The 14,403-nt window shown below is 40.8% G+C and overlaps 1 protein-coding gene across 1 annotated transcript in view; it reads left to right on the forward strand.

Moving 5' to 3' along the window:
* The window catches only part of LOC128692323 (cyclic AMP-dependent transcription factor ATF-4-like), a 54,109-nt gene extending 45,155 nt beyond the window's left edge, over window positions 1–8,954 (forward strand). Inside the window, exon 4 of the mRNA XM_070096353.1 lies at window positions 7,434–8,954. Within this exon, the coding sequence (XP_069952454.1) occupies window positions 7,434–8,554 (1,121 nt within the window). The 3' untranslated portion in view covers window positions 8,555–8,954. The remainder of the gene's footprint in view (window positions 1–7,433) is intronic.
* The last annotated feature ends 5,449 nt before the right edge of the window (window positions 8,955–14,403 follow it).

Raw genomic sequence — 14,403 nt, forward strand, 5'->3', positions numbered from 1 at the left:
CACCCACGATGCCTTGTACCTTCTCACAAAGTGCTTGAGTCTGCCCAGGTTGACATATTTCCTAAGATGTGCACCTTCATATGATAACCCTATACTGCACGAATATGACAGTATTCTGAGGCAGATTTTTACGAAAGTACTTAACCTTACTCTAGAAGACGGGCAGTGGAACCAAGCTACACTTCCAGTCAGACTAGGAGGCATTGGTGTCCGCAAGTCATCACAGATTGCGTTACCTGCTTTTCTGTCCTCGTGTATTGCATCCAGAGAGCTTGTAGCAGCGATTCTCCCTGAACATCTTAGGGACAAGATTGGAGTCCAGGACCAAAAATTCATTGACGGAGCAATGATCTGGGATAATCTAACGGGCTCTGGAGCCAGACCTGCTCCCCCCAACAACTACAAACAATCGCACTGGGATGGTCCAATAGTGGAAAATATTGCCTCAACAATGCTTCAGAGTGTGTCAGGGAAGGATAGAGCCCGCCTCCTGGCAGTGAGAGCCCCTCATGCTGGGGACTTTCTGTAGGCTGTTCCCAACTCCAGCCTTGGCACACGTCTCGACCCACAGACCATCCGCATTGGTGTTGCCCTTCGACTTGCCGCCCCTATTCTCGCCGAACACAGGTGTATTTGTGGCAGTGAAGCAGCAGACCGATTCGGGTACCATGGTCTTGTGTGCCGTAAATCCGAGGGAAAGATTGCAAGACATGAGGAGGTTAATAACATTATCAAGAGGAGCCTCACAACAGCTGGATGCCCAGCAGTAAGGGAGCCACCCCAACTATGCAGATCTGATGGCAGCCAGAAGCATCCAGATGGTATCACCGTTCAAGCCTGGACAGATGGGAAGCAGGTGGTGTGGGACTATACATGTGCATCTACCTTGGCTGATACCTATCTCCAATACACCAGGGAGGAAGGAGGGGCAGCTGCCAGCGAGTCCCAAAAGTCTAGAAAATATGGAGAACTTGCCCATCATTATATGTTTGTTCCCATAGGCTCAGAGACCCTTGGCTCATGGGGAAAGAGTGCATCTAAATTCCTTAAGGAGCTGGGAAAAAGACTCATCAGGGTAACTAGGGATCCCAGGGCAGCTAGTTTTTTGTTCCAGCGGCTCAGTGCGGCTGTTCAAAGGGGTAATGCCTGCTGTATTTTGGGCACACGCCCCAGCTCTGAGGAGCTGGATGAGATTTTCGCCTTATAATCGGTGATACACACGTAACAACATGTACCGTATATGCCACCTTTATATCAACAATGTATCTCTTAAATCTTCTGTACCATATTATGTAATAAAATATTCCTATTAGTAAAAAAAAATATATATCAAAAGATGGGGTGGTAGGGGAAGTGGAATATTCAAACGGCTTCAGGAAGAAATCTAAATATTTTTCCTTGAAGCCTTTTTATCCACTTCTCCGAGGCTATGGGTCCCACAATTTACACCAGAGGTGGACCCCATCCTATATATATACATATATATATATTTTTCAACAAGTCGGCCGTCTCCCACCGAGGCAGGGTGACCCAAAAAAGAAAGAAAATCCCCAAAAAGAAAATACTTTCATCATCATTCAACACTTTCACCACACTCACACATTATCACTGTTTTTGCAGAGGTGCTCAGAATACAACAGTTTAGAAGCATACACATATGAAGATACACAACATATCCCTCCAAACTGCCAATATCCCAAACCCCTCCTTTAAAGTGCAGGCATTGTTCTTCCCATTTCCAGGACTCAAGTCCAACTATATGAAAATAACCGGTTTCCCTGAATCCCTTCACTAAATATTACCCTGCTCACACTCCAACAGATCGTCAGGTCCCAAGTACCATTCGTCTCCATTCACTCCTATCTAACATGCTCACGCACGCTTATATAATGTATATAAATGTTTATATTTGAATATACGATTGAGATGGAACCACAAAATTTCGATCTTCCGAAAAAACTTTTATCTTCTGAAGAGGGCCATAATTAGAGTTCGAAATATTCCGTGTTCCCTGTCCCTGTTATGGTTTATTCAGATGTTGTTGAAGTCCTCTTTACACTGTAATGTTTTATTCACGTGTGTTTATTTTGAAAAAAAAAAATGGAATCCTGAGAACTCAAAATTGCAGTTCAAAATTTTGCTTCAATACCCAAAAAAAAAAAAAAAAAAAAAACACTATCACTGGCTGGTGCTATAGCCTTTATCGATACCTGCTGCTTTAGTATCGTACTTATTGTAGAATCACTGAAGAAGGCACGTTCTTCCCTCTTCCTCGTCCACTTTGGTACTTTGCTACGGGTTTTTTCTTGAATTCTGTCGTTTCTTTACTTCTTTACCAAAGGCCTGGCACTAGGAGCTTACTTTTGGCCCATGGTGGCTTATTTAGCAGTTGCAAGCACAAAAAAAATGGATTATTATGAAATGTATTGTATGAACCCATGGGGTGATGTTTACTCGCTGATAAGCAATGGCACACTGAGTGTGAATGGTGTAGGAGGCTGGATTTGAGTGTGCTGACACTGGGATGCTGCTCCGACACGTACCAGATGGTCACTGAATCACGAGACTGTTTTGTCGAAAAAAGTTGCCAAAAGTCAGATTTCACGAAAGGCGGGGGTCCACTGTATAGCACTTTGTCTGGATTTTTTTGGGTTATCCTAGGTAATTTACACTATAATTTTTTTACGTATGTGTTACTATGAGAGACAGATACAGACAGACAGATGGAGATAGAGACTGATTGGCTGTCAGCCAGCCTGCTGAACATGTATTATATGTTCCAGAATTATTTTTTTACTTAGGGCATAGGTTATAGGACATTTTGGCAGGATGACTATCAGTGGTACCAAAATTGAAAGGGCTTTGCACAAATGTTAAGACCCATTCTATGCTGACCAGGCATCTCAGGCCAATTGTGCCAAGTTGGGAGGCAGGAAAAAATAAAACGTATATCTATGTTTGACGTGCTAGCGGTAAGGACGTATATATATGTTTCGACCGTTTACAGGTTAACCCTTTCACTATTGAGACCCCTGTTCACATAACATTTTCACTGTCGAGACCCGTTCACATAACCCTTTCACTGTCGAGACCCCTGCTCACAAACTTGCTTTCAGTGTCAAAGAATTTAAAAAAAAAAATATTTTTTCTTGTGAAATGATAGAGAATCTTTTCCCGATAGTAATGCCACCAAAAGTATGAAATTTGAAGGAAAACTTATGGAATTACGCCCTTGCGAAGTTAGCAGTCTCAGTGATATTTAAAGCATCTGCGATTTTGCCCACTTGAAGCCCTATTTTCAGCAATTCCATTGTTCCAGTTGACCAAACTCTGCTATTTCACTAGAACTCCACTTGTTCTATCGATTGAGTACAAAAAACTGCCCATTTACCAATTTCAACTACCCAATAAAGTGATCAGAAATTGGTAATTTGGCCAATTTCATATACAATTCAAGTAATGCCAATTCCAAAATAGGGTCCAGAATTAACAGTACAAACATTCCTAGCACTAAAATAACTCTGTTTATTAGTCATGTCTCCAGGCCCCTCTTGTATTACGCTTGCTTTCCATTTTGAATTTTTATTCACACAAAAAATAGAAGATTTACTGTTATGCAGACTACTGCATTATTGTAAAAATGGTATAAATAATATCAGCACATATGTGAAAGCATATTTGACCCACCAGTTGACGTGTATTGGACGCGTGACATGATTTGTATACTCTTGAACATTGGCAAAAATTGAACATTTCTAGTACTTTGAGCTCAATTTCCAGGTACTATTCAAAATCATCTCTGTTTCTGTAATATATCTTCCATTCTGCCAATTGAGACCAAGAAAACAAGAATACAACCATAAATACCATACGAAAATACACCTCAAAGTTGGTGTTTTAAACCATGAAGTTTCTCTCATTATGCATTGTTGCAGGATTTTTTTTTTTTTATACTGCACACTCTGACCACTCAGACCCATTCTTTCATATGTAGGCCTACCAGCTTTCCTCTGGAAGACTAGAAGCTAGCAGAACATTGGCATATTATGGCACCAACACTGGCTTGTAAGCCGTAATATTACGGCACTGATAGTGAAAGGATTAAACATAGCTTTAAATGTTAATAAACCATTTAAATTCAATTCTTGCCAAGGTAACCAGTGCAGCTATCCAGTGGGAAGCCCATTTAGGAGTAAAAAATGTTTGTATAATGTTTTTACTGGTTAAGACTACAAATGCAACAGAAATAATCGTATTTCTTACCTTAAATTGTGGGTGCTGGAGTTTGTGGATGATTGTGAAGAGAGTGGAGAGTTACGCTGTGGCACTACTGGGATGAGGTGGATGGTAGACGTTCTGGTACTTATGGTTGTACTGGAGTGTCTAACTTCGTCATTCAGTCGGTCAAGCCAGTAAGTCATTCAGTCAAGTCAGTAAGTGTTCAGTTAATTTTACGACGCGTTACATAAAATTGTGCTGCAATTCTTCAGTTGTGCTATACCCAAATCGTGCCAAATAAACTTGTGCTAAATGACGATCTACGATCTATACAGAAGCAAATGTTCCATCCTTGTCTGATCGCCGTGATGCCCATTGCCTTCGTTACTATGTACGCTCTCACGATCTACACAATCCTTCCATTTATAGAATGGTCACCGATATTAGTAGACATTCTTTATTCGTTCGCCGCCCCTGTTTGCTCCGTCCCTTTTCTCTTCGCCTACTTTCACTCTTGTCTTCCCTTCAGTTACCACCTTTATATGTTCATGTAGCATCTCACTTTTCCCTACCCCCCTGGGAAGTTCCAGCTGTTCGGGTCTGTTCTTTCTCACTCCCTTGCTCGAAAGCTCAACTGCCTACGGTGGCTTCCCGCTCTCTTTTTCTTGATCACTTCCACTCTCATTCTCATGCCACCGCTGTGTACACAGATGGCTCTAAGTCTTCAGACGGCGTCGGATTCGCAGCAGTGTTTCCGGACAGCGTCGTACGAGGGCATTTACTATCTTCAGCTAGCATTTTTACTGCTGAACTGTATGCCATTCTTGCAGCACTTATTCGTATCGCATCTATGCCTGTGTCATCATTTGTAGTAGTCTCAGACTCCCTTAGTGCTCTACAGGCTATACGAAAATTTGATACATCTCATCCCCTAGTTCTCCGTATCCAACTTTGGCTACGCCGTATCTCTACCAAACATAAAGATATTGTTTTTTGTTGGGTCCCTGGTCATGTCGACGTACAGGGCAATGAACAGGCAGACACTGCTGCGCGGTCAGCAGTATATGACCTACCAATTTCCTATCGAGGTGTTCCATTTCTGGACTATTTTGCTGCAATAGCTACCCACCTTCGCACCCGTTGGCAACAACGTTGGTCAACTCTGCTCGGTAACAAACTTCATTCTATTAAACCGAGCATAGGTTACTGGCCGTCTTCTTGTCATCAGTGCCGAGGTTGGGAGACCACTCTCTCCCGCCTTCGCATTGGCCACACTCGTCTTACTCATGGGTATCTCATGGAGAGGCACCCTGTTCCTCTCTGTGAGCAGTGTCAAGTTCCAGTATCAATTAGCCACATTCTGTTAGACTGCCCTCTCTATCAACGAGCACGCAGAATTTACCTCCAACGTCGTCTTCGTTCCCCTACTCTCTCTTTACCTTCCCTTCTTGCTGATGGACCCTCCTTTAATCCTGACTCTCTCATTGACTTCTTGACAACGACTGATTTACTCCACAAACTCTGATGATACTTTTCGCACTCCCCTCAGCCCTTTCTGGTTCAGTCTCTTGCTGCCCTTTACCCTTTCACCATCCACTGCCCCGCTGTTATCCGTAACCTGTTGCTCATCCATCTCCCTTTTGCCACCTGATGCCCTCGCTTCCTTCCTGCCCTGCAGCGCTGTATAGTCCTTGTGGCTTAGCGCTTCTTTTTGATTATAATAATAATAATACTGTACTCGTTGAGATATTTTCTGACTGCATGAAGATATCAAATTATGAAAGTTACGGGATTTAACAATATGGTTGATGTGTCTAAATGGCAATGAAAAGTTTAGGTAGACATTCATCCCTCGCTGATCCTATAGGCTGTAACCTGACAGTACCACTATTGAAGGCATCAACATCTCAAATCTGTAATTCCCCAAGGTTCCCCATGACAATTAAAATGTTACCCCTCATTTAGTTTTTTATTTTTTTTTTATCATCACACTGGCCGATTCCCACCAAGGCAGGGTGGCCCGAAAAAGAAAAACTTTCACCATCATTCACTCCATCACTGTCTTGCCAGAAGGGTGCTTTACACTACAGTTTTTAAACTGTCCAAGTCCAAATATCTAGTACAAGAAAATTAAAAGTTTTGCATTTTCATATTTAGAACCTGGATGTGGACTTGTGTATTGTCAGCACTTAAAATCAGCCCCATGTGCATCAAATAACAAGGCTGAGCCACTAATGTATAATACTGGTACAAGAACAGAGACCTGAGGAATGCCATAGGGCAAAAGAGAGGTCTCAGTTATAAACTTTACACAAGATTGTCTCAGTTAAATAAAATGGTCTGTATGTTGACTGAAATTTTAAAATTTTCGAGCTTGGATGCCATGGAGGTCATAATTAGGGGTGTACCAAAGTTTGTGTTGGGTAATTTTGATGGTATCAGTATTTGCCTAAAATTGGTTATTGGTATTGCAAAAAAAAAATTTATATTGTTCCATCCCTCATTAAAATGTCACTGCAAGGCATTATTAATGGATTACATGCAGCAGTTATGTGAGCATGTTAGATAGGAGTGAATGGAGATGAATGGTTTTTAGGACCTGACGAGCTGTTGGAGTGTGAGCAGGGTAATATTTTGTGAAGAGATTCAGGGAAATCGGTTAGCTGGATTTGAGCCCTGGTTGTGGGAAGTACAGTGCCTACACTTTAAAGGAAGGGTTTGGGATATTGGCTGTTTGGAGTGACATACAAATTGTTATATCTGGGTGCACCTGCAAATCAGTGATTGTGTGAATGTTGGTGAAAGTTTTTTTTTTTTTTTTTTCCACCCTGCGTTGGTGGGAGACGGCCAACTTGTTAAAATAAAAATTACTGAATGTGTTGAAAGCAGCTTTTATGTTAATAAAAGCTTATAAATTGACTTGATATTTGCCATATTTAATATGCAGTACTGTATGAACTTTGGATTTAGTGTATTGTCCTTATTTTTTATTGCTTTCCTTGTCCACTGTACCTTTAGCTTTATATTTTTTATTTTTCTCTTAACACTTCTGCTATCTCTCGTCGAGGCATTGTAACAAGACAATGAAAACATTTTCGCTGTCACCCTGCTTTGATTGGAGATGTTCGGAGTATTAAAAAAGTTTCAGAGATTTGAAATGGCTTCTCCACTAGTTGCAGGCATTATTAAAATAATCTTTCTTTCTTCACTTACAGAACTCCCTGATTGGATGGAGAGCAGAGAACACTTGGGTCTTTCCAATGTAAAGCTGTTTGATGTTTCATTTTCTCAGAATTTTGAAAATGACATCTCTCAAGATCATGAAACAGTTGGTATTATGGATGATTATAGTACAGCTATCAAGCCAGAAGATATGCTTGTGCCTCTTTCAGAATTGCTGCCACAAACAAGCACTCCACAAGGACTCTCAGCCAACTTAATTTCTTTGACATCATCCTCCCCAAAATTAATCATCTGTATGAAAAAGGTGGCTGTACGTGTACCTACAAGAAAGCCTGAGGATTGTTCCCAATCAGAAGTTACAGTATCATCCACAGCACTTTCGTCTTGTATTCCAAATATTAATGGCTCTCAGAATGTTCAGTTATCTAATACAGTTGCTGCTGACAGTATCTGTGATGCTGATGATTTAATTAATGAAGTGGTTCAAATGATAGGAAATGAAATGGATGGCAATGAATTTACTACTATGAACACATCCTTGGACTCGTCCATGGATGAAGCTGATATGGATGATTTACTTTCACAATTAGAATCTAGTAATGCTGATTTGGATTTGTCTGATTTTAATTCATTGGGATCAGAACCTGCATCGCCAGTACCCATCCCTTCCCCAGTGCCATCAGCTGGTAGTCTTTCTCCAGAACAGTCTGTTAATGATTCTCTATTTCTTTCTTTTTTGTCCCCAGATCATAATGACAAAAATTCTAGAGCAAATTCTCCATTGCATAGTGAGGGAGAACTTAACGAAAATTGCATTCAGTCAGAGGTACATTCGTACTCTCGGTCACCTCGAAAAAGCAAAGCTTCACGCAAAGCACCTAAAAGTTCACCATATCTAGAGGACAGACGAGAACGAAAGAAAGAACAGAATAAGCAAGCAGCTCTCAGGTACAGACAAAAGAAGAAACAGGAAGATGATGAGCTTATGTCACAGATAAAAGCTGAAGAAGAGAGACAGCAGCAGCTTAAAGTAAAATATTCAAATATTAAGCAAGAGCTTATCTATCTTAAAAAGATCATGAGAGAGGTATTTATTGCCAAAGGAATATTATCTGAAGATTCACTAAAAAGAAAAGGGCATTCTAAACTTTAGTACAAAAAGTGGCAGTATGGTAATTTAAGATCTTGGTCTTTGATTTAGTTAAATTTGTAAAGGCAAGATGTTGTTTTGGCCCCTTACTGTGCTCTATTAAATATAAGCATTTAGTGGCTTTGGTGACTTCTTGTATGAAAAGTAAAAATTGTAATTAAATGAAAGATATTTGGCTGGATGAAAACATTACAAGTATTGCTTTTCATGTGGGATTTCTGCCATAACACAGATAGCCTGAAAAAATTTATTTAAAGTTTGTGTATGCAGTATTGACTGGTAAGTGTTCGTAAACAATTGTCGGGCTCAAATTGGGTAAATTTGAATATTGTGGTATAATAGGTATATTGAAGTTTATTTTACTTTTATAGTGTATTAATGATAGTAAAAAATAAAAGGTAAAGTAATTGGTTTTATAACCCATAACTGGCAATTTTATGCATAAAATAGCAAAGAATGTATGTAGAATTCTTTGCTAGTGTTTAGAGTTTTTGTCGCTTCAACTCTTGGGGGGGGGGGGTCCAGGACATAACATAAGGAAGAAGGAACACTGCAACAGGCCTACTGGCCCATGTGAGGCAGGTCCACGTTTCCTACCAGCTTAAGCCAATGCCCAAACCTAGACAGGTCAGGTCACATTAACTTGAAGGAAGGAGTATGGCATCTGACCTAGTAGCACAAACTAGTCAGGTCCAACTCATGCTCACCTGCACCCACTTTACACAATGTTTTACCCTTATAACTGTACTTAGGAGTTTGTTCCATTCATCCACAACTTAACAAACAAGTATCCTATATCCTTCCTGAATCTGAATTTTTCCAACTTAAAGCCATTGCTGCAAGTCCTGTCTAGGCTAGATATTTTTAGTATGCTATTTACATCCCCTTTGTTTATTCCTGTTTTCCATTTATACACCTCAGTCATGTCCCCCCCATTCAATGCCCTTCTAGAGAGTGCAGATTCAGGGCCCTCAGTGTGTCCTCATAGGGAAGATTTCTGATACATGGATGTTATGTAAATTGTGAACAAGGGGCCTAACACTTGACTCTTGTGGAACACTGCTCGTGACTCTTCCCCACCCTGATTTCTCCCCATTTATGCAAACTCTGTGCTGCCTATTTGTCAACCATGCCTCTAACCAGGAAAATTTTTTTCCTATTCCATGTGCCTTAATTTTCCTCAATAGTCTTTGGTGTAATAGGTAGTAGGTTGGTAGACAGCAACCGCCCAGGGAGGTACTACCGTCCTGCCAAGTGAGTGTAAAACGAAAGCCTGTAATTGTTTTACATGATGGTAGGATTGCTGGTGTCCTTTTTTCTGTCTCATGAACATGCAAGATTTCAGGTACGTCTTGCTACTTCTACTTACACTTAGGTCACACTACACATACATGTACAAGCACATATATACACACCCCTCTGGGTTTTCTTCTATTTTCTTTCTAGTTCTTATTCTTGTTTATTTCCTCTTATCTCCATGGGGAAGTGGAACAGAATTCTTCCTCCGTAAGCCATGCGTGTTGTAAGAGGCGACTAAAATGCCGGGAGCAAGGGGCTAGTAACCTCTTCTCCTGTATATATTACTAAATGTAAAAGGAGAAACTTTCGTTTTTCCTTTTGGGCCACCCAGCCTCGGTGGGATACGGCCGGTGTGTTGAAAGAAAGAAAGAAGTCTTTGGTGTGGGACTCTATCAAAAGCCTTACTGAAGTCCATGTACACAATATCGTATTCATTATCATGATCTATCTCCTCAAATACCTTAGTGAAAAAATATAACAAATTCGTAAGGCAGGAACACCCTTGTAAAACCGTGCCGAGATTCGTTGATCAATTTATGCTTTTCAAGATGGCTACGAATTGCCTTGGCAATTGTTAATTCCATAAATTTACACATTATGGAGGTTAGGCTTATTGGTCTATAGTCTGAAGCTAAGGACCTGTCACCTGCTTTTAAAATAGGTATTATATTTTCCATTTTCCACTTATCTGGCATATTGAAAAGATTAGCCAAAGGCTCGTTAAGCTCCTCTTTACATTCCATTAGAACCCTTGCGTACAGCTCATTAGGGCCTGGGGGTTTGTTTGGTTTTAATTTATATATTTGTCTAAGCACCATGTCACTTGTGACCCTAATCCTGCATAGTTTATTATTGTCCTGTTCTACATAATTTATTTCAGCAATATCACTAGTAACTTCCTGTGTAAAAACTGAGAGGAAGTGTTAAAAATTCTACACATTTCCTTATCACTGTCCATGAGCTGACCTGTGTAACTTTTGAGTGGGTCTATCTTGGCCCAAATCTATCTTCTGTATACCTGAAAGAAATCTTTTGGGATAGTCTTGGATTCTTTGATATACCTTTGAAGAATTTCGAGAGTATATCTACTCTCTGAGCCCGGCCATGGGCCAGGCTCGCCCGGTCAACCAGGCTGTTGCTGCTGGAGGCCTGCTGCCCCACATATCCATCACAGCCTGGTTGATCTGGCACCTGGTGAAGATACTTGTCTAGTTTCCTCTTGAAGGCTTCAACACTTGTTCCAGCAGTGTTTCTGATATCTTCTGGTAAGATGTTGAAAAGTCTGGGACCCCAGATGTTGATACAGTGTTCCCTTATTGTCCCCACTGCACCCCTGCTCCTCACTGGGTTTATTTTACACTTTCTCCCATATCTCTCACTCCAGTATGTTGTTATGGCAGTGTGTAGATTTGGGACCAAGCTCTCGAGTACCTTCCAGGTATATATTATGTACCTCTCTCCTCCGCTCCAATGAGTACATGTTCAAGACTTGCAGGCATTCCCAGTAGTTTAGGTGCTTTACTGGCTCAATGTGAGCCGTAAATGATCTCTGTATTTGTTCCAACTCTGATATTTCTCCTGCCCTGAACGGGGCCGTCAGCACTGAGCAACATTCTAAGTGAGGGAGCACTAGCGATTTGAAGAGTGTCACCATCAGCATTGTTTCCCTTGTTTTGAAAGTTCTCGATACCCACCCAGTCATCTTCCTGGCTGTCGTGCTCTTTGTCTTGTTATGATCTTTAAAAGAAAGGTCCGCTGACATAATTATTCCTAGGTCTTTTACGTGTTCCTTACCTTCTATTTGGTGACCCTCTTGAGTTTTGTATATAGTGCTCCTTTTGAGTTCTTCATTCTTTCCATACCTAAGCAGCTGGAACTTATCACCATTGAACGTCATGTTTTCCACTGCTCACTGGAAAACCCTGCAACTTTAACCTCATATCATCTCTGCTTTTCTTATTCCCTTTTTTATTTCTCTAAGTGAATATATTGATTTCTTTTTTAATTACCCCTCCTCTTTTGATTTCCCTATATATGCCTCTCTTTTGACCAGTGAGATGTTTTAATCTATTGTTCATCCATTTAGGATCATTTTTGTTTGATCCGATTTCCCTGTTTGGAACATAAATTGTCTGCGCAGCTAGAACTATGCTCTGGAAAATGCCATATCGGCAACCATCACCACCTATCTGACCCATAGTCGGGTCATTCTTTTTCAGCCCACCCAGGTAATTTCTCAGTCCCATGAAATTAGCCAAGCGGAAGTCAGGGACAGAGACTTGACTGCCATTATTAGGGTAATTCCATGATATATTAAAGTGATTTGTGATCACTTTCCCCAAGCTCATCATTAACCTCAAGATTATTAATTAGCGATTCCCTGCTGGTAGGAACCAAGTCGAGCAGGTTATTTCTTGTGTACGAATGGTATATAATACCGACAAGATGAGATTAAGACACATATGCAACATCTGGGTATCTTTATTGTAGACGTTTCGCCATCCAGTGGCTTTATCAATACAAATTCTAGGACATAACTTGAAGACAGTAGAACTATGTACAGAAAATGAGGTAATCAGTCCCTCAACCTAGGAGTAGGTGCGAAGAGCACCATAGTCGTGGAGATTCTGTCTTCAAGTTATGTCCTAGAATTTGTATTGATAAAGCCACTGAATGGCGAAACGTCTACAATAAAGATACCCAGATGTTGTATATGTGTCTTAATCTCAGGTTATTTCTTCTAGTTGGTTCTGTAACAAACTGTTTTAGAAAACAATCCTGAATCGTATCAAGAAAGTCACTCGACTCCAAATTTCCTATCAAATTGCTCTTGTCAATTTGTCTAAAGTTAAAATGTCCCATTAGCGCATTTTCATGTAAATGCCTTACGAATTTCATCCCATAGAAATTTACTGCACACACTATCGAGGTCTGAGGGGCTGTAAATTACACCCAAGATTAGTTTTTCATGGCCCTCGAGAAGCTGTAACCAAACAGATTCAGTGGCTGACTTCTAATTTTATATCTTGTCTAACACAACATTAAATTGTTTCTGACATACATCACTATTCCACCACCCTTCCTGTTGACCCTATCAGTGTGGAATAATTTATAGCCTTGTATGTGACATTCAGAAGGCATTTCTCTCTTTCGGATTGAACCAGGTCTCTGTTATAGCAATATCTATGCTTCCTGCACTTGCAATTAATCTTAGCTCATCTATCCTATTTCTTACACTCCTGCTATTACTATAGTAAACCTTAAGGGAGCTAGTCTCTTGCTGCCCTCTGCTGTCTTCCTTTGTTTGCTGACCTGATCCATTTTCTTTTTTTGCAACTTGATGATGAATGTCTTAAACATTTACTGTTTTCAACCCTAGTGTTGTAGCCTGTTTCCCACACACACCCATACCTCTATCTTCTATCAGTTTAAAGTCCTAGACGTGTCAGCAATGGCCCTCTTGATTGAGTTGGCAAATGCTACCACCCCTGCCCCAGAGAGATGTACCCCATCCCTTGCATATGTATTATGTTTGCCATAAAAGTTGTCCCAGTTGTCAATGAATAGGGATTGTAAGTTCCTTGCAGTATCTGTCTAGCCAGCAATTTACACCAATTGCCTTAGACAACCATTTATTGCCCACTCCCCTACTTGGTAAATTGCTACATATGATTGGGACCCCTCCCTTAGACCTAATTAAATCTATAGCTGACCTGTACTTTTCTAGCAGCTCTGCTCTCCTACTCTTCCCAATATCATTTCCCCCAGCACTGAAACAGATAATGGGCTTGTTCCCATTACTAGAAATATCCCACCTGTTGATTGTCACCAACACTCTCTCACCTTATTCCTATTACAGAAAGCACGGTTCATACATCTTACCTGTGAGTCATCAACCACAAGAATTTGCTTACCTCTATTAGCAGGAAAAGTAGTACCTTTACCTTCACTAACCACTGAAGCACACTCATCCTGAAGAACAGAGAAGTGATTTACTACCTACGACAAGGTCCTAATGCACTAGAAGACAAAAAGAATGCAGATGTAATATATACAGACTTTGCAAAAGCCTTCGACAAGTGTGACCATGGCGTAATAGTGCACAAAATGCGTGCTAAAGGAATAACAGGAAAAGTCGGTCGATGGATCTATAATTTCCTCACTAACAGAACACAGAGAGTAGTTGTCAACAGAGTAAAGTCCGAGGCAGCTACGGTGAAAAGCTCTGTTCCACAAGGCACAGTACTCGCTCCCATCTTGTTCCTCATCCTCATATCCGACATAGACAAGGATGTCAACCACAGCACCGTGTCTTCCTTTGCAGATGACACCCGAATCTGCATGACAGTGTCTTCCATTGCAGATACTGCAAGGCTCCAGGCGGACATCAACCAAATCTTTCAGTGGGCTGCAGAAAACAATATGAAGTTCAACGATGAGAAATTTCAATTACAGTGGACCCCCGCATAACGATTACCTCTGAATGCGACCAATTATGTAAGTGCGTTTGTACGTGTATGTTTGGGGGTCTGAAATGGACTAATCTACTTCAC

The sequence above is a fragment of the Cherax quadricarinatus genome, chromosome 53, assembly GCF_038502225.1.
Source record: "Cherax quadricarinatus isolate ZL_2023a chromosome 53, ASM3850222v1, whole genome shotgun sequence".
NCBI classification, from domain to species: domain Eukaryota; kingdom Metazoa; phylum Arthropoda; class Malacostraca; order Decapoda; family Parastacidae; genus Cherax; species Cherax quadricarinatus.